Source organism: Cyprinus carpio, chromosome B1 (assembly GCF_018340385.1).
Source record: "Cyprinus carpio isolate SPL01 chromosome B1, ASM1834038v1, whole genome shotgun sequence".
Lineage (NCBI taxonomy): Eukaryota > Metazoa > Chordata > Actinopteri > Cypriniformes > Cyprinidae > Cyprinus > Cyprinus carpio.
The window spans coordinates 17717217-17738879 of NC_056597.1; the positions used below are offsets into that span (position 1 = coordinate 17717217).

At 38.8% G+C, this 21663-nt stretch overlaps 1 protein-coding gene across 1 annotated transcript in view; it reads right to left on the reverse strand.

The window, feature by feature from the left end:
- Positions 1-21663, reverse strand: part of LOC109099816 (sodium/potassium/calcium exchanger 2-like) — a 35962-nt gene that overhangs the window by 2215 nt on the left and 12084 nt on the right. The window contains exons 4-10 of the mRNA XM_042716818.1: positions 14028-14063; positions 13823-13931; positions 13646-13720; positions 13126-13202; positions 12867-13001; positions 12516-12605; positions 52-218 (exon numbers count right to left, since the gene is read on the reverse strand). Of these exons, the coding sequence (XP_042572752.1) occupies positions 52-218; positions 12516-12605; positions 12867-13001; positions 13126-13202; positions 13646-13720; positions 13823-13931; positions 14028-14063 (689 nt within the window). The remainder of the gene's footprint in view (positions 1-51; positions 219-12515; positions 12606-12866; positions 13002-13125; positions 13203-13645; positions 13721-13822; positions 13932-14027; positions 14064-21663) is intronic.

Below are 21663 nucleotides of genomic sequence, written 5' to 3' on the forward strand. Positions count from 1 at the left end.
CAGTAAGGAGTCTATCACATGATGGTTCTTGTGTTACTGATGATCTCTCACCCCACAGTGATGTCAAATATGTTGGAGCCGACTGAGCTGGAGACGGCCATGTCGCCGAGACCCTTTCGAGCGACAATAACACTGGTGATGAGATCAGGAATGGAGGTACCAGCCGCTAGAATAGTCAAACCCATGATCTCTTCTGTGATTCCAATAGTCTCACCAACCTGTGGGAGAAATTTGCACTGGGTGTTTGTAACTTTCCATGAAAATACTATGATAAAACGGTGTTAAATTGGCATTAGCCTCAGCTTTCGTCAAAGATCTAACATTCATTTACTATGATTTTACTCTAGTAGCACTACAGGTATGTTTGTTAGGGCAATTTAACAAGTAAAAGAAAATAGAAATCCCAGAGAGCACTGCTATGAGCTAGTTGAAAAAAATCCATTCAGGATGACGGAGGATGGATGAAGAGTGAGAAATGATTTTTATAAATGTTTATGTATATACAGTACTTTATAGCATTTATGAATATAGTTTTTATATTTATATTTTCAATTTTCAATTTTCATTTTAAGTTTTAGTACGTCTTTTAGGTGCTTTTGTCATTTTATATTTTTTTCATTTCAACTTATTTTTTATTTCAGTTTCAGTTTATTCCAGTAATTTGTTAAGGCAACAGTCCCAATTACATTTTATTTTTAGGTTTTTCATTTAATATTTCTTATTATTATTTCTATGGAGCCCCGCACATGGCATGCAAGAAAAAATAAATAAATTGTGTGCACAATTTACTAATTCGTTCCCTCGATGTACTAAAACGTGCACACGATTACTATTCTGTTCCCTCAATTTGCTAATTTGTTCCCACCATTTGCTAAATTGTGTGCACAACAGTGTTAATTTTGGCAGGCGTTTTTGATTTAGTCTTAGTCTTAGTCTTGAGACGAAAATGCTTAATAGTCTTAGTCACATTTTAGTCATTTGAGTCTTTCATAGTTTTAGTCTAGTTTTAGTCGACGAAAAGTCATTGCATTTTAGTCAACTTTTAGTCACTACTTTTAGTCAATAGTTTTAGCCAAACTGTAGTTACCAGAATTTATTTTGGTAGCGATTTTATATGTAGTTTTCAAATTAAAATAAAAATAATCATTAATTCTTCTCTCTTTAGACCAAATTAATTAAGCTTATGAGAAATTTGAATCAAGGACTGAATTTGGAAAATCTTGAATAAATTATGACAATTTTCATTTTTGGGTGAACTTTCTCTTTAAGTGAAAAAGAAGCAACTTATAATGTTATGTTCTGTTGTTTATCTGGGCAAAGAGAGACCTCTTGTGGTGATTTCTAACCTAGCATGTTGTTTACGTTATACTTGCAGTCTCGCGTCAGTTCAATGTCTCTCGGTGAATTAAGCGGCCTCAATTTTTCTCTTTCTTGATTTAACTTGGTCAGAAAAAACACGTTTGCCTGTAAGTACGAAGCCATATAGTCATCTCGTCATCTAGCACTAAGAATAATAGTAATGAGATCCTTTGTTAATGAAGTTGAGTTCGTTCTAAATGTTTATTTTGATCGCATATGCTAAACGTTAGCTTCGTAATGTAAATTCCCATAGAAGTTAGCATTAAGCTGGCACATTTATTTTTTATATGTTTATCAGATTAAATTTCAATGTTATTCATAAACAACTTCTGTATTTGAATGGAATACTGAAATGTATTGTTCTTTGCAGTTTTACAGTGCTTCCTGAGTAAAGTTTGGAAAGGATAAACAAGCTTCATTCTTTTTCTTGGGGAAACTGTTAACTATCTGCCGAGCTGATGTAACTGGCTAGGCCACGCCATACACACACAGAAGCGGGGGCAGAACAGTAAAAAGGCACAACTCTTCAAACGGCTTGTCGATCTGTAAGTAGAAAACCACTTAAAGCAACCATCATGACACACAGAATAGAAGAAGAGGATTTGGATGGATTAGAAACCAGATCACAAAATATCTAACTGCTCAAGAACCAGCAGAAAATCTGTGGCTAATTCTATGGCATTGAAAGCACGGGCTAAAGCAGAAGCTGCGCGTGCTGAGCTTGCATTTGCTAGGAAAGAGGCAGAGCTAATAAAACAACAAGCCATTCTAAACGCCAGTTTGTATGAATTGAAATTAGCAAGGGCGGCGGCTGCTGCTAACGCCGAAGCTGAAAGCCTTGAAGCAGCTGCTGAGGAGGAATATGAACTGTTAAATCCACTTCAGCAAATAGAAAAAAACACAATGCCTCCAACTCCAGTCGAAATTCATTGTGGAAATGCTGCAATGCAGATTCCTATTATACATCCAGGTCACCAGCCTTATCAGAGTACAAAAGCAGCCAATACAGTAAATTTAGTTGCAGTTTCACAATCAGATACAAGATCACGGACGACCTCACCAGTGCGCCAGCTTTTTATGGACAGCAGTGAAGCGAACAGATGTGACAATCAGGTCAACGCATCACCAAGTAAAATCAGTGAACACAAGTTTCTTGAGCAAACTCAATATCACTCGTACAAAGGAGAACCAATCTGGACCCCAAATCAGATATCCAGCACTGCACAGAGAAAATCATACAGTGAGCTCTCCCACAATGTGAAACAAACCAGTGACGATTTCAAGCCTCCCCGGTTTTACTACACACAGCCACTCCCTATTTACAACACAAGCCCACCCAGTGCAGTGGCTGCAACAGATCTAGGGAAGTACTTGATGCGACGAGAGCTGTTGAGCTCGGGCCTGCTGAAGTTCGACGACAAGCCGGAGAACTACTGGGCCTGGAAGGCGTCTTTTATCAGCTCTACTGATGACCTGAAACTCTCCGCTAGAGAGGAACTTGATTTGCTGTGCAAATGGCTCGGGCCCTCGTCATCTGAGCAAGCTAAAAGGATCAGAGCGGTACACATTCACAATGCACCCACAGGCCTCAGGATGTTATGGCAAAGACTGGAGGATGTTTATGGCTCACCTGAGGTGATTGAAAATGCTCTTCTGAAAAAGGTTGAGGAATTTCCTAAGATCTCAGCCAAAGAAAAACCATAAGTTAAGAGAAACTGGGAGACATTCTCATGGAACTTGAAGCAGCCCGAGCAGATGGATACTTACCTGGTCTCTCATATCTCAACACCTCCCGTGGAGTAAGCCCAATAGTCCAGAAACTCCCTCCCAACCTACAAGAGAGGTGGATTACTGTAGGATCACGTTACAAAGACCAACACAGGGTGCCATATCCTCCCTTTGGAGTATTCGTCAACTTTGTTTGTGAACAGGCAAAAAACACGCAATGATCCTAGCTTTGCCAGCATTACAGGAGCATGGTGTGCAACAAAGACAGAAAAGAGTGTTTATCAGCCAGCCAGTCATCACGTGAGAACATCAGTTGCTGTGAGGAGGACTGAAATCTCAACAAGTGGCAGCGACAGTGATAATACAACAATAGTCAGGAAACAAGAGGATCCCGACAAACAGTGCCCACTACATAACAAGCCTCATCCATTGAGAAAATGTCGTGGCTTCAGAAACAAAACTCTTGAGGAAAGGAAAGCGTATCTGAAAGAAAAACGCATCTGTTTCAAGTGCTGTGCTTCATCCACTCATGTTGCTAAGGACTGTAACAGGCCTCTGCTGTGCCAGGAGTGCAACAGTGACAAACACCCGTCAGCGCTACATCCAGGGCCCGCCCCATGGAAAACTGATGTACATGTGAGTACCGTGGATCACAGCGGGGAGCGGCAGCCGCTGGAGGCCATTCCATCTGTGACGTCCAAATGCACAGAAATCTGTGGGACTGTGAACACGTCAAAATCCTGTTCCAAAATCTGTCTCGCCTTAGTGTATCCTGCTGGCCAAAGAGACAAAGCCATGAAGACCTACATTGTTCTTGATGAGCAGAGCAATAAGTCCCTTGGAAGAACAGAATTCTTTGAGCATTTTGGAATTCAAGGCGCAGGGTCGAGGTACTCTCTGAAGACATGCTCAGGAGTGGTGGATACAGCAGGGCGACGCGCCAGCAACTTCATAGTGGAATCAGTAGACGGTAACATCCACATTCCCTTGCCTACTCTGATTGAGTGTGACATGCTGCCAGACGACAGGTCCGAAATACCATCACCAGAGGTAGCCAGACATCATCCACACCTCAAACACTTGGCAGACAAAATCCCAGCCCTAGATCCCAACGCGTCCATCCTCCTTCTACTTGGGCGAGACATAATACGGCTGCACAAAGTGCAGGAACAATGTAATGGGCCACACAATGCACCGTTTGCTCAGCGACTCGACCTTGGATGGGTGATAATCGGAGAAGTGTGTCTGGGAAGAGCACATAAAACCACAACTGCCAGCGTCTTCAGAACCAGTGTGCTGACAAGCGGACGTCACTCCATCCTTAACCCATGCATCAGCAACTTAATGGTCAGAGAGAAGATTGACAGCGCTGTACCACCCCACACCATTCCATGTGTGTCTCATGCAGCCAATAAAGCAGATAGTCTGGGCAGAGACGTGTTTCAAAGAACACAACGCGACGATCAGCTTGGCCTGTCCATCGAAGATGAGTTGTTCCTTGATCTCATGGATAAGGAAGTCTACATAGACGAACAAACTGCTGGGTAGCACCGCTGCCATTTAAGCCAAACAGGCTGCGTCTGCCCAACAACAGACAACATGCTGTCAATCGCCTCGCCTCCCTCGGTCGCATGCTGGAGAAGAAACATGGGATGAAAGAACACTTCTTCAACTTCATGCAAGCAATGTTTGATGCTGATCAAGTGGAGGTTGCCCCAGCACTGAGGCCACAACAAGAATGCTGGTACCTACCAATATTCGGTGTTTATCATCCACAGAAAAAAGACCAAATACGTGTAGTGTTTGATTCCAGTGCAAAACTGGAGGCCTGTTGCTCTCACACCCATCTTCAGTAAGTGTTTTGAGAGACTCGTCAGAGACTACATCTGCTCTGTGCTGCCTGCCTCACTGGATCCGCTACAATTTGCATATCGTAGCAACCGTTCTACAGACGATGCTATTGCTTTCACTCTACACACACTGCTCTCTCCCCACCTGGAAAATAAGAACACCTATGTGAGAATGCTGTTTGTGGACTACAGCTCAGCATTTAACACCACAGTGCCTGCCACACTTGTTGCGAAGCTCCAGACTCTGGGACTAAACAGATCTCTGTGCAGCTGGATCCTGGACTTCCTAACAGGCAGAAGCCAGGTGGTCAGAATGGGCAAAAAAACACTTCATCCCCGCTGACCCTCAACACTGGTGCTCCTCAGGGCTGTGTCCTCAGCCCGCTCCTGTACTCCCTGTACACACATGACTGTACAGCCACACACAGCTCCAACGTCATCATCAAATTCGCTGATGACACAACGGTGATAGGCCTGATCACCGACAACGATGAGACGGCCTACAGAGAGGAGGTGAGCACCCTGACTAAATGGTGTCAGGACAACCACCTCTCACTCAACATCGACAAGACCAAGGAGCTGGTGGTGGATTTCAGGAGACAGAGCAGAGAACACACACCCATCACCATCGACAAGGACACCTGTGGAGCGGGGGTAAGCAGCTTCAAGTTCCTCGGTGTTAACATCAGTGAGGATCTCACCTGGTCTACACACACTGATGCAGTGCTGAAGAAGGCACATCAACGCCTCTTCTTCCTGAGACGGCTGAGGAAGTTTGGAATGAGCCCCAGCATCCTCAGATCGTTCTACACATGCACTATAGAGAGCATCCTGACGGGCTCCATCACTGCCTGGTTTGGAAACAGCACCGCTGGCAACCACAAAGCTCTGAAAAGGGTCGTGCGAACTGCCAGCCACATTGTTGGAGGTGAGCTTCCCTCCCTCCAGGACATCTACACCAGGCGGTGTATAAGGAAATCCCGGAGGATCATCAGTGACTCCAGCCATCCTTCCCACAGACTGCTCTCTCTGCTGCCCTCAGGAAGACGTCTCCGCAGCATCCGATCCCGCACTCCCGATGACTGAGGGGATAGCTTTTTCCCTCAGGCTATCCGACTTATGAACAGTCTGAACTAATACACCCTACAGCATACTCCACAATATGGTATGCCACACACTGCACTTTAACTTTGACAGTTCAACACCGAACTATTTAACACAATAATCTACCTGCTACCACTGGATTCCATCCAATGCACATCCATAACATTTCTGTATCCAGCCCACGTACACTTAGCATATTTTCATGCGTATATATGTCTACATAATCTAGAATGTGTACATTCTGTGTATAGTGTATAATGTGTAGTGCTAACTGTATGTATGTACATATTGCGTAAAATGTGTAGTGCTAACTGTAAGTATGTCCAATAGTACACTGTGTGTACTGACTATATGTATGTGCATATTGCACACTTTCACCCGTTGAAGTCTGTTGGTTATATGTTAACTGTTTCTGCAATTTCTGGTGCACGCTCCCAAGAATTTCACTCACCAAGGCACATGTGCTGTGGTGATGTGACAATAAAGTGACTTGACTTGACTTGAAAACACGAAGGCATCTCCCTTAATGACGTTCTTCTCAGTGGGCCCGACATGAATAACACCCTACTGGGGGTCCTCATGCGTTTCCGGAGAGAGCTTGTAGCGGTAACTGCAGATGTCCAGCAGATGTTCTACTGCTTCATTGTCCATGAAGATCATCGTGATTTTCTACGATTTTTGTGGTTCAAGGACAACAACCCAAACAAACACATTACTGAGTATCGCATGAAAGTGCACGTTTTTGGCAACTCTCCTTCCCCTGCAGTAGCCATCTATGGCCTGAGAAGAGCAGCCCTGCATGGAGTAAAAGGAACGGAACAGTGAAGCTACACAGTTTCGTCATGAGAAATTTCTATGTCGATGATGGGCTGTCCTCATTCCCCACCGACAAAAAAGGCCATCGCTGTACTGAAAAAACACAAAGGAGATTTTAGCAGAGTCAAGCATCAAGTTACACAAAATAGCCTCTAACAGTCGTCTGTGATGGATGCCTTTCCCCCTGAGGAGCGGGCCAAAAACTTGGTGGATCTAGAGCTAACTGTTGACCCCTTGCCATTGCAGCGGAGTTTGGGACTCACCTGGAACTTGCAGTCAGACACGTTCACGTTCCGTGTATCTAGAGAAAAGAAGCCATTTACTAGAAGGGGAATCCTGTCTACAGTCAATGGACTTTACGACCCCCTGGGGTTTGTAGCACCTGTCACAATCAAAGGAAAGGTCTTAGTCAGGGAGCTGTCTGCCGAGCAAGCTGAATGGGACGCTCCTCTGCCAGCGCCGAAAGAGGAACAGTGGAGAATGTGGACGGACTCACTCTGTGAGCTTGAGCAGCTTCAAATTGACAGACCCTATGTGCCAGTTTCCTTGTGCTCCACAAAACACAGAGAACCCTGCATCTTCTCCGATGCCTCCACCATGGCCATATCAGCAGTGGCTTATCTCAAAGCAACAGATAAAAATGGACACACTCACATTGGATTCCTCATGGGCAAGGCAAAGCTGGCTCCTCATCCCCCACAGACTGTTCCACGGCTCGAGCTTTGTGCTGCTGTCTTGGCTGTTGAATTGGCAGACATAATTAAAGAAGAGCTCGACGTAGACGTCCACAAGGTCACATTCTACACAGACAGTCGGATTGTATTGGGCTACATCAACAACACAAGTAGAAGATTTTATGTATATGTTGCCAACAGAGTCACACGCATCAGAAAGTCTTCAAGCCCGGAACAATGGCAGTTTGTCAGCACAGAACACAAACCTGCAGACCATGGGACTCGCTCAGTGCCAGCTGCCATGTTGAAAGACACCAACTGGTTCAAAGGTCCAGCCTTCTTAGCCAAAGACACCTCACCGCCAGAGGAGTTTGTGCTCATTGACCCTGAAGCAGACGCAGACGTACGGCCACAGATCCAAGCTTTCATAACCAAGACCTTCGAAGGAGAGCTGGGATCAAAACGATTTGAACGCTTCTCCAACTGGAAGTCACTTATTCGAGCCATTACCAAGCTCATACACAAGGCCAGGTCTTGTACAAAGGGCTCAATCAGCAATACGGATGAGCCGACACAAGCAAGACTAATAGTCATCAGAAACGCTCAACACGATACATTTGCTGAGGAGATGAAATGCCTTTCCAGAGGTGAAATCGTTCCAAAGTCAAGCCCTCTGAGGAAACTGAATCCAATTGTGGATAAGGACGGCCTGCTGAGAGTTGGAGGACGCATTCCTTTGGCTGACATACCCTGGGAAGAGAAACATCCAATCATTGTCCCCAGAAAGCACCACGTAGCAACCTTATTGGTGAGACATTACCATGCAAAGGTTGCTCATCAGGGAAGACATCTGACAGAGGGTGCTGTTCGCTCTGCTGGATTGTGGCTGATTGGAGGCAAGAGACTGGTGTCAAGCATCATACATAAATGTGTGACCTGTAATAAGCTGAGAGGAAGAATGGAAGAACAAAAAAAAATGTCAAGCCTACCTGCTGAACGTCTCGACCCGGGTCCTCCGTTCACAAATGTAGGTGTCGATGTGTTCGGCCCTTGGACCATAAGCTCAAGACGAACTCGCGGCGGCATTGCAGAGAACAAACGCTGGGCAGTCATCTTTACTTGCATGGTAACAAGAGCTGTGCATATCGAAGTTCTCGAGTCTCTGTCCTCCTCAAGCTTTGTTAATTCATTAAGGAGATTCACAGCTGTCCGTGGACCTGTCCGCCTGTTTCGTTCTGACCAGGGAACGAACTTCATTGGGGCATGCAAGGAACTTCAGATCAAATCTGATGATCAGGAACTAAATGCTTACCTTCACAATCAAAGCTGCACCTGGACCTTTAATCCTCCCCACTCCTCCCATATGGGTGGAGTGTGGGAGCGTATGATAGGTATTGCCCGTAGAATACTGGATGCACTGTTGTTACAGACAAACACTGCCCACCTGTCTCATGAAGTTTTGGTCACACTCATGGCTGAAGTCATGGCCATTATGAACGCCAGACCCCTTGTTCCTGTGTCGTCTGACCCAGACATGCCCACAGTGCTCACACCTGCCATGCTGCTAACACAGAAAGTCGACCCAGTGCTGCCACCAGCGGGAGAGTATGACCTTAAAGACCTATACAGCAAGCAGTGGAAACAAGTGCAGGCATTGGCAGACTCATTCTGGAAACGCTGGCGTCAAGAATACCTGGTGTTACTCCAACCAAGAAAAAAGTGGCACGTGGACAAGCCAAACCTGAGCGAAGGAGATGTTGTGCTGCTCAAGGATGCTCAGGTCAAGCGGAATGAATGGCCTGTCGGAGTGGTGGTGAACGCCATTCCCAGCAAAGATTCTAAAGTTCGCAAAGTGGATGTGAGGGTATGCAGACAGGATACTCAGCGGGTGTATTCTAGACCAGTCTCAGAAGTTATTTTACTTGTAAAAAGGGAATAGTGTTATAATACATTATAACAAGCGGGGAGTGTTATGTTCTGTTGTTTATCTGGGCAAAGAGAGACCTCTTGTGGTGATTTCTAACCTAGCATGTTGTTTACGTTATACTTGCAGTCTCGCGTCAGTTCAATGTCTCTCGGTGAATTAAGCGGACTCAATTTTTCTCTCTTGATTTAACTTGGTCAGAAAACACGTTTGCCTGTAAGTACGAAGCCATATAGTCATCTCGTCATCTAGCACTAAGAATAATAGTAATGAGATCCTTTGTTAATGAAGTTGAGTTCGTTCTAAATGTTTATTTTGATCGCATATGCTAAACGTTAGCTTCGTAATGTAAATTCCCATAGAAGTTAGCATTAAGCTGGCACATTTATTTTTATATGTTTATCAGATTAAATTTCAATGTTATTCATAAACAACTTCTGTATTTGAATGGAATACTGAAATGTATTGTTCTTTGCAGTTTTACAGTGCTTCCTGAGTAAAGTTTGGAAAGGATAAACAAGCTTCATTCTTTTTCTTGGGGAAACTGTTAACTATCTGCCGAGCTGATGTAACTGGCTAGGCCACGCCATACACACACAGAAGCGGGGGCAGAACATATAAAAATAGTGTATATATATATATATATATATATATATATATATAGACTATATATATTTAAAGAAGCACAATAAGACAAATACAATAGAGATACAAATTAAACTCATTTTTCAGATACTGTTGGTTTTACTTAACATGTATACATTTATTTAACATCTTTTGTTAATGACAGATAGGTATATAATTTGGAATGCTGTCCTTTTAAGACGGAAGGCATGCATGAAATACTGACACACGTTCAGTTTTCACCAGCCTGTTCATGTTCACTTAATCCATAACCTGCTGTATTTACGTGAGATACTCTAGTCTACACGATAAACATTTGGACTGCTGTGTGTGTATTTGAGCGCTGAGAACTGATCGCGCGCTGTATATGAGAACTGAGGAAGTGGAGCGTGCGCGCGCACGACAGAGAGAACACTTCTATCAGCGTGATTTCGCCTATCCCGCCTTCACTAACTTTAAGTTAATCGACAACGAATTGTGACTCCCGGGAAAACGGGACGTCTGGTTACCTTATCCATACCCCTTCGGGTGCTGAGGCCATTGTTTCAGATCGCTAGTTCGCCTTTTTGTAGTCTATCCATCCACTGCGGCTGCTATACTGACTAGATATTCAAACGACCCTTATCCGATCGCAATCCAATGACAGGGACGCACATTTTGAAAGACAAAAGCCTATAGGATGCATTTTGAATGTCTGGTAGTCCTCAAATAACATTATAGTCCTCAAATAACATTATAGTCCAGTCTCGTCTAGAAAACGCGGCATAAATTTCGTCATAATTTCGTCATCAGATATTATTTTAGCTCGTCAACGTCTCGTCTTCGTCACAGAAAAAATGTTCGTTAACGAATATTTTTCGTCGTCGTCTTCGTTAACGAAATGAACACTGGTGCACAATTTATTAATTCATTCTCTTGACTTATAAATCATGTGCATGATTTAGCAAATCAAGGGAATGAATTAGAAAATCATGTGCACAATTCATAAATCAAGTGAACGAATTAGTAAATCGTGTGCACAATTTATAAATCGAGGGAATGACTTAGTAAATTGTGCACACAATTTATAAACCGAGGGAACGAATTAGTAAATTGTGCACACAATTTATAAATTGAGGGAACGAATTAGTAAATCGTGTGCACAATTTATAAATCGAGGGAATGAATTAGTAAATTGTGCACACAATTTATAAATCGAGGGAACGAATTAGTAAACCGTGTGCACAATTTATAAATCGAGGGAACGAAATAGTAAATCATGCACACAATTTATAAATCAGGAGAACGAATTAGTAAATTGTGCGCACAATTTATAAATCGAGGGAACAAAATAGTAAATCATGCACACAATTTATAAATTAAAGGAATGAAATAGTAAGTTGTGCGCACAATTTATATATCGAGGGAACGAATTAGTAAATCGTGCACACGATTTAGCTTACTATTTTTTTCCTGCATGCCATGTGCAGGGCTCTGTATATTTCAGCTTTATTTCAATGAACAAAAAACATTTCAAAGCAGTTCTTAGTTTTAGGTTACAATAACAACACTGATTACTGAAAAAAATTGTAAATAGTAACACCTAAAATAACTGGTTTTATTCAAGTATATACAAAATATATTGACTGTACCAACCTACATTCAATTTCTTAACTCATACCAAAAAAATTAATTTATAACAAAAATGTATAGGTTAAATCAGGTAGAAATAGCCCTTTAAGTTAATAACCGCAGGTTACCATACCATAGAGTGTTGTAAACCACAATTTCTGAAATGGTAGCATGATAAATTCAAGTTCATTTATTTATTTATATAGCACATTTAAATCTAACTTTGTTGCCCAAAGTGCTTCACAAGTTAAGGATAAAATAAAATACACACACAGTATAAGAGTATATAAATGCCATTGTACACTGTATAAATAGAGTTATCATATTAACATATAGGAATATACAAAAATATTCGAATTTGTGGTATTTCTCCGATAATTTTTACAAAGTTGTCTAATTTCAAACTTTTATTATTAACAGAAACTCATAGTACTGATTCATTATGTTTAGTAACCATAATCGATTTTGTTGTTTCTAGTTCTGGTAGAGAACCACTGCAATGGGTTTAGATGAGTTTCTACAGAGGGAGCTGAAGCAGAGCTAAAGAACAGTTGCCTCTAAGGGAAAAGACAAGAATAGCTTTTTGGCTTTGGGATTTGGCTGGTTTTAATGTACGCCTCTGAGATTCAGTTTTACAGCAGTGTTATAAGGAGAGATCACTCCTCTATCTCTCGCAGTTATTTTATGTTTTGGATATACATACAGTATGCCAGAGCATTACTTACAGTAATATAAAAACCACTGGTGAAAGAAACTGCATTATAACAGAAAAGCCTAGGATGTGTGAAACTGGTTGAGTGTGTGCTGTTGGTGAAGGTGAGGTACCTGATGAGCCCACCAGACCATCAGGTAAGAGAAAACAGCAATCCAAGAAATAGATCCCAAAAATGTGATTGGAAAGAACTTTTTTGATGTCTATGGAACAAGAGAGGTAGAAATTAGGAAGGACAGCTTGCTATTGAAATATTTAAAAGACAGCAGTCCATTTGTGTCAACACACTGAAGATACTTTATAATGACATTATATATTATCTATTTGACTGCAGTGACACTATCAGGTAAGAACAAAACTTGAAGTGAATTTAACTGTATGATGAATTAATGTCTTAAAATGGATGTGAAGACATTACTTCATTATGTGCATTAAATGGATGTAAAAAAACCCCTCAAACGTACATCTCTGCGGACATCTGGCAGCGACAGCCACAATGGAAAGACGATGGGGAAGATGAAGAGGTATGTTGCTTGCTTCCTCGGTGTGTCTGGCCAAGCCAAGCTCAGAGGCTGGTCTTCATCTTCCTCCTCCTCAGCCTTTGAGATTAGAACCACAAAAACATGATGGCATTCAGTTGCCTGTGATATTGTAATATTAGAATATTAAGCATTCCAATATATTTGAATATATCAATATGATCTAGTCGTGTTGCGACATCACCTCAGCTCCAGCACTGCCATTCATAGGTGGAGTGACTTCAACCTCCACATTAGTGCTGTTGGGAAGATTCTTGTCAACTAAAAAAATGAAACAACAGAAATCTGAAATGAAATGTTATTTCATTATTATAATATGCATTGATGTGATTTAAGCACTGAAATCCCAATAAACCACAACACTAACAGTAGATTGATATGAAGAAAATATTTTGTTTATGTGGCTATATTATTAAAATTACCAGGAAATCAAAATAAAAATGTTGCTGATGTTACAAAAATGTTTGTCTTCATAATCTTCTTTTAGAGGTTCTGAATCAGAAAATGCATTCCTTTTCAGATGATGTCACCAAATACCTTTACTTTTCATATACTTTTGCAAACAGAGTTTGCATGGAAAGGCCACTTTTCAGTGGATAAAAATTCCAACTCTACAGCGATTATTCATATTACACACAAAAATACCACACAACACAAAAAAAAAATGTAAAAAAAACTCTTACACAAAAAATAAAAAAAAACAACAACACCATTTGCCTCATCTTGTCCCTTTTTTCTTGCAATCTTGTGTAGAATTGATGCCTTCTCCTTGAATCTCCCTAGAATATATGCCATATTTTATTAATAAGACTTAACGAATCTATGATGTGAGTCAATGTGTGTGTATTTGTAAATTTGGAGTGTATGTATTTGCACATTACCGTCGCTGAGAGGATCGAGAGTGTGAATCATTAGCTGGAAGATGCTGTTTCTCATGAGGGTGTTGTGGAGGGAGGCGGAGCTTCCTCCTCTCTGGAGGCGGGGTTTAGCCTATAGGGGAAAAAAAGAAGAAATGCCTTTAGATATCTAAATGTACTGTTACGTATGTTATGCTGATAGGGTCCTGATGAGGATGAGGATGCTTACCGAGAGTTTATTATCATCATCTGCTGCACGGATAACCTAAAAAGAGAGAAACAGAACCCAGTGAATTCTAAGAAAAGTAAAATCAAGGCCAATTTATTTATTTATTTTTTTTCATTCATGAAAAAAAAAACAGTTTGGGGTATTATTAAGAAAACCCCACACCTTAAAACAACTTCTAAAAGGCCTTCTCAGAGAAACTCAGCAAGTACAGGAAATGATCAAACCATTAGCCATATATTAGCACCATATATATTTTTGTTTTCACAGAATCAAAACACCTGATTTCAAAGCAAAAATCAGTCATTTAATTCCAGTGATGATGAATTTCACCTATTAGAAAATATAGACTGCAAGTTTCAATCTAAGTAAGAGAATTGTTTTATCACCACTAAAGCAGCAACAGCAGCTCCAGCATTATCAGGACTTTATTAAAAAGGCTTGTATTAAAAATGTTAACATTCATGGTTTTCTGCTCACCATATTAAGTTTGTGGTATATATACAAACATACATACAGTACACACACACACACACACACACACACACACACACACACACACACACACACACACATACACACTACTAGTTTGGAGTTGGATTATGTTTTGAAATAAATCTCTTTAGCTTACCAAGGCTGCAATTATTTGATCAAAACAGTAGTACTGGGATACAGTATTACAATTTTAAATAGTTTTATATTAAAAATATTTTTTTTTCCTAATTTATTATATTTTAGAAATAAGTTGTTCGTGTGATGTTGAGCTGAAATTTCACCAGTCCTCAGTGTCACATGGTACTTCAGAAATCATTCTAATATGCTGATTTGGTGCTCTAAAAAATCTCTTATTATTATCAATTTTGAAAACAGATGCATAACATTTTGTTTAAAATCACCATGAGGTGTGCTGAACATTTTACCTAATTTATACTTCTGCATTAACAAAGATTTGACTCCCTTCAATTCCTATAAATACATGAAATAGTATGAAAGAATCAGTTGTTAAATCTGATCATATTTTTAATAAAGAAAACCAATTTCATAAATAGAATGGGAATAACTCATTGCTTAAACAAAAAAACAAACAAAAAATAATAAATAAATAAATGGAGTGTAACAAAGATAAGAGGGCATTTAAGGCCAGCTTTAAAAAGATCAGATCAATCTATCCCCAACATGCAGGTAACTAAGAACATGTTAAGCTGTTACACAGCAAAGCTAAAAACAGCTAAGACTTATATCTGACCCTAAATATACCTTCTTGAGTATTGTATAGGAAGGCCAATCACAGAATTTTGACCCATCTTTCAAATACCATCAATAACAGTTTCTAAGAAGCCATTGAAACTAAAAGAAGAAAATGACAAAATCTGCCCTCAAAATCTCATTCAAATGTGTCTTCAAGCACTATACAGTAGCTTTTGTCTGATCTCTGTATGCCAGATTTTAAACAAAACTGTACTGCGTTTAATTCCATGTCCAATAAAAAAAAAAACAGAAAATAAACCATATCATTCTAAACTAAAATGTATGAAGAAAGGTGAATTGATTTGAATCCATCATGAATGCCTGATAATATATACACTGTGTGTGTGTGTGTGTGTGTGTGTGTGTGTGTGTGTGTGTGTGTGTGTGTGTGTGTGTGTGTATATACTGTATGTATAAGTATAGTATAAGTATGTATATGTATATGTATATGTATATGTATATGTATATGTATATGTATATATGCTCATAAGTTTACATGCAGAATGTGCAAATACAGATGGTAGACAACCAAAATGAGTAATGCCGCCGCGCGTACCGCCGCCGCAGGGCCGCGGCGTTAACTGCAAATCAGTCGCGTGTTAAAATCATTCGCGAAACTACCGCCAGGTGACGCAAAGGGACGGATTGCGAACTGAATGTAATTGTAGAATGAAAGGAAGACGTAAAACAACAATAACATTATAATATACATTATAACATCCTTAAAAGCCACTAAAAATAGGATAGTCTTAGGCTACAGTCTACTCATCAAAAAATAAAAAAAATGCATGCTATTGTTTTTAAACAGTCATTATATATATATATATATATATATATATATATATATATATATATATATATATATATATATATATATATATATATATATACGGATTAAAATGTTTTCATTTCGGTTCATTCTTGGTTTTAAAAATAATAATAATAATAATAATCTTCAGGTCCCATTTGCAGAGCGAAATGAGAACGGTCCAGCATTTACAAATAATTCTTATTAACTCTGTTATTATTCTTGATTTTTCAAACTGCTAACACTTTGCATTTTTGAATTATGCCTTTACTGTGTGACCAATAATTGTGAATTGTGACTTTGATCGCGCTGGTGCCTCATGCACACATATTCATTGGAAGCAGCAGTCGTTCACCGAGCCATGCAGCGGGCCACTTTGGCATAATTTTGCTAATTATGATTTTATTTATTTTTTTCGTCGATACTGAAACACGTGTGAAACCCAAAGCCTATTTTACCTAATGAATAAGAGTTTAGCTTCAAATGGGCAACATGTTTGGATTTGTCCCGAATAAGAGAGATAAGCCCAACATAATGTAGCCTATCGCTTTAAATTATTTTTAATTATTATTATTTTTGTTGTTGTTTATAAGCCTATATTATTATATATAATAGCCTGCTGCAATTATATTTATCCATTAGAATTATATATTTGTAATTCTTGTTCTGTTCTGATAATTTTTTACATTTAAAGGATTTGTTGTAAAGTGAAGGGAACTAAATGTCCTGTTGGTACATTAGCCTAGCATTATTAGGCCTGCCGTTATTATTTCTGAATGTAATAAAATGCAACTCTCACAAATGTAATTTATTTTTTAGCGTGTTTTCGTGTATGTTTTTATCCAGCTTTATTTTTCCATTGCATCTAAAAATGACTTTGTGCATCACATTCACTTCGTGAACAAACAAATATAACTTCAGATCTGCCTCCTGCGATGCTCAGCTGTGGACGATTTCAAAATGTTTGATATAAAGGTTGCTGTCACATTTTATACAGGAATTGTTCATTAAAAAAAAAAAATCAAATCAAATCAAATTATATTGTTAGTTTTATGCTAACATGCACTCAAGTCTTCGGATACTATACAAGATACAAGTTCATTTAGGATAGCATGCACTGTGACATTTTCCGTTTCAACATAAACTCCTTGAGATTTTAAAGTCAGTTTAATAGTATTGAAATTCAAGTTGAATCTCGAAAAAAAAAATTTTTAATTAAATTATTTCTATGAATTAATAAGTTAGCATGACTTTTGCATCATAGCATTTTTTACGAGCTGTATTCGTTTTCTGAAACCAAGCACCCACTTTTTTTCTTTTTTTAAATTTATGAATCGCTCGCATATCTCCTACAATCTACAAATAAGGGCTATTAATCGAGGTTCTTTCTTTAATTATTTATTTATAATGTTTATTCTTGAAGAAAATAAGTATTTATTCTTTAATAAAATAAGGAATCCAAATATTTGTAATGTACAATAATATAGGCCTATATCTGCCTGCAGTTAAAAAGTTGAGAGTGTAGGCTTCTGGTGTTTGGATTTGTACTTCAATATAATGAGCTCCAAGTTTAAGGATAGCCTACACTAGTTGTATTTTTTTTATCTTTTTTTTTTTTTTTTTTTTTTTTTTTTTTTTACTCTCTATTTAACAGCATTAACTGTTAAATACGTCTTCCTTCAGGCAGACTGAATGTTTTCTGTCTTGCTAAATGTTTGGTCAGTTTGCGCGAGTCCCGCGCGAGTCCCGCGGGCGAGCGCTGTGAAGCGGGAGCAGCTGACGGAGGATTCCTCCTTTGGTCTTAAAGCCTTCCGCAAACGCCTACGTTCACAAATAACAATGATTTTGGCAAAAATAATGATTAATTTCATACGATTTTCAATTGATAATTTGTTATTATTTTGGTCTAGTGAAAAAAATAATAATATGGGCTGTGGGAAAAAATAATGAATAAAAAGAGAAGGGCTGCTGTGAGTGCAGGCATGTTTCAACCCAGTAACATGACAACACACCGTTCCTCACAGCTAAAAAACAGACCGAGTTCAGTTCAGCTGGAGGGGGCTGGGGGTAGTTCTATATAACTTGTGGGGGTCGAGATAAAGGTGTGAATCTCTTGCTCTTTCATATGGACAGTCTTATGAGGGTTTCAAACTTGCAGAACGGGTTTTAAGGACAACTTTAAAGAAAGGTTTGATCACTTCAAATGTTGACTACTGTACAGCGCAATAAAGTTTATTAGTTATTATAACTTAATTTCAGAGGAAGTTGCCTTAACTTAAAAAAAAAAAAAAAAAAAAAAAAAAAAAAAAAAAAAACTGTTGCATTAGGGCGGGGCGATAGGCCTATGGCCTAAAAAAAATCCCCGATTTTTTTCACAAAAAAATCCGATTTACAATTTAAATCTATTTTTTTTTTTGCCTCCCTACTTAAAATCAATATTCAAATGACAAAGAAATTGTTCAAAACAAGTTTTAATATAAAAAATATATTATTTTTTAATACTAGCCCATCATGCCATCCACTCGGCGTTAAGAGCTGTTCAGATTAAAACTGGCAGCTCCGCAGCGAATCAGTGTCATGGACGGAGGACAGACCAAGTGTAGGCCTAAATCAGTTTTCTAGTCTATATTTTCTTCTCGTTATGCCGCTGGTTTAGGTTATGTATTTATTTTTTATTTCTTATATCAATTATTTGTAAATATAGCAGACACTGTCTAACTGTGTCTACACCGGACGGCCTTGTTCATATAGGGCGAAACATCTCTCTCACTCGGCAGTACAGTAGGCCTATGTGAGCAGAGTGGAGCAGCAACAACTTCCCTCCGCGCTCCGAGCATTTAATAATCACTAAGCTCCGCGGTTCATTGATACCAGAAACACTGCTCCGCCTTCACTCCGTGGCTAAAGTTAAAATGTTATGTTCATAATAGCCTATAAAAATAAAAAATAAATAAATAAAAAAAATTACAGGACAGTTTCAAAGGGGATTAGGCTATTGTGTGCAAACTTTTTTTCCTACCAAACGCCAAACTAATAAAATTGTCAGCATTAAAAGGTATTATTGCTGCTTTCTGCTGTGCAAATTTTGTTTGTGATGAAAATAACAGTTTACATCAGTTATTTTATCTACAGATCGATTACGTGTGAATGTGCTGTATCTGTTTAAATCATGCTTTAACCCGAAAATAATCAGTAAAAGGAAGACAAATTCCTTGAGAACTAGCCTGTAACATCCCGCTCGACTATTGCCGTCATTATAGTCTTCTGATCGGAGAGATTATGAGTATCAAGCTATAGCTAAATATGTTTATCATGTGAATTCTTGCTAAATATGCAGTTATATTACGGGCTGTTGGCATGACTTGTACTCGTGATGGAGCGGTGCTGGAGCGAGTGAAAACCATGACGCTCCTGACTTTTAAAAAATCCGCTCCTCTTCAGTCAGAATAACACCGCACTGCTCATACTCTGCTCGGCAGCGTGTCTCAAACCCGCGGGGAGGGTTGAGCCCAATCATTCTCAAAACATTAAATATTTATTTTATTTCAATTTTCGTTTTTGTGTTTCAGAGGAAAAATCAGTAAGGCATCTATCCATTACAGACCGTTCTGAAGGAAGAATTTATGCAAATGCGTATAAAATTCTTTAAAAACTTTAACAGAGATGTCTAGATGGTATTTAATAGGGTCTGCTTCCCACGTAAGATTTTTCTAGTTACTAGTCGTTCATTTGTCATTATTCAACTAATCGCAAGTTTATATTAAATTTACAACTATAATCCAGCCTTAATATATTCCACGCTCAAGAACATGCATTAAGTTCGTCACAAAGCACAGGCAGAAGTAGCCTAATAATTATGAAAAATGAGACATTTTAATTATTTATTAATAAACAAATGTTTTCTTGTCGGCTGCAAGATGAAATTCACAGTGCTGACTCTCTCCACATGGACGCGCCTTTAAACAGAAATACAACCTTCACAGATTACATAATGCTTTCGTTTTGAATTGATTCGTTTAAAATACATTTTAAGCTTTCTGTAGATATATTTCTCATGTATGTGAGACGCCACAATTTTCAGTTATTTCATTATTAGGAAAAAAAATACGTGATCGAGAGGGCGCCTCCCCGTCATGCATGCGCATTAATAATTTTTGCACAAACACTTGAATATAAATAATAATTCACATTTTGCATATGCATTACAAAGTAAATATTTTTTTTTTACATGCAATTATCCAAAATAAAACCAAAACAAGATTTGTAATGAAGATAAAATATGTAGACAAATAAGAATAAATGCTGCGTGCACTCAGCATCATGCAGAGCAAATCTTGCACTGATATTTTACGGAATATTATACAAACCTGCATTTAAATGCGGCTGCAATTTATTTATTTATTTTATTTATTTATTTTTTACTTTACTTAAATTATATGAAAGCAAGCAAAGAAGACTCCATTTAAAATCACTGAAGTTGTCAATTAATGAAGCTCTTTTTATTTTATTTTTTTTACATCGTGTGCACTTTGTTGATAAGTGAGGAAGTTTTATTAATCCATCCATTCTTTAGAGTTGCAATGATTTAGTTAAATCGTGAGGGTTTCATTTATTCGTTTCTTGTTTTAATTAGGCCTAAATAATGGGAGCGAAATTATACAGTGCCTTACGTTTTACTAAAATAAAGAAACTAATTTATAAAACACGCAAGCCTAGCTCACAATAGGCTACCACTCTTAATGCTCCGATGCAAAGTAAACCACATTTTCTTTTTAATAATATAACACATAATTCATATTATATTAATAATACTGCACACTATTTAAATGTGTCTAATCTAAAATATGGTGTAGAGAAAATATAAGCGCAGGCTCATAGGCTTGACATTTATCCTGCTTGAATTCATTCTAAGAAACGCACATATCTTCATAAGGACTAAACTTTCATCTGTGAATATTAAATATTTTTTCTTTCATTTTCCCCGACTGCAATCAAATATAACACTTCGGTGAGGCAAAGCTGACGTCTATTTGCGAAAATGTGCTTTGATGCGCTTGTTTGAAAACCTGTGATTAAAGCGCCACTCAGCGGTCAAAAGCTGCAAATGCACTTTGCAGACGCCGCGGCGGCGGTACGAGCGGCGGTAGAAACGACGTTTTGGATGTCTACCTACTGTATGTGCATAAATGTACATGTAAAATTGCATGTTATTTTTTATTTAGTACTGTCCTGGACAAGGTATTTCACATAACAGATGTTTACACATTCTCCACAAGACAAAATAATGATTTTGAGATCCATATTTTCACACTGAGGACAACTGAGGGACTCATACATAACTATTATAAAAAGTGGAAACATTTACTGATGCTCAGGAAGGCCACACAATGCATTAAGAGACGGGGGGTGTAAACTCTTTAAATTGGATGATCAGGGTAAATGGTACTTATTTTGTCTTCTGGGAAACATGTAAGTATTTATGTAGCTTCTGAAGTCCAGAACTAAATGAAAAAATGTGATTGTTAAACAAAATGAGAAGAATTTACACATCCCCTTTTCAAAGTTTACATCTCCCAGCTCTTA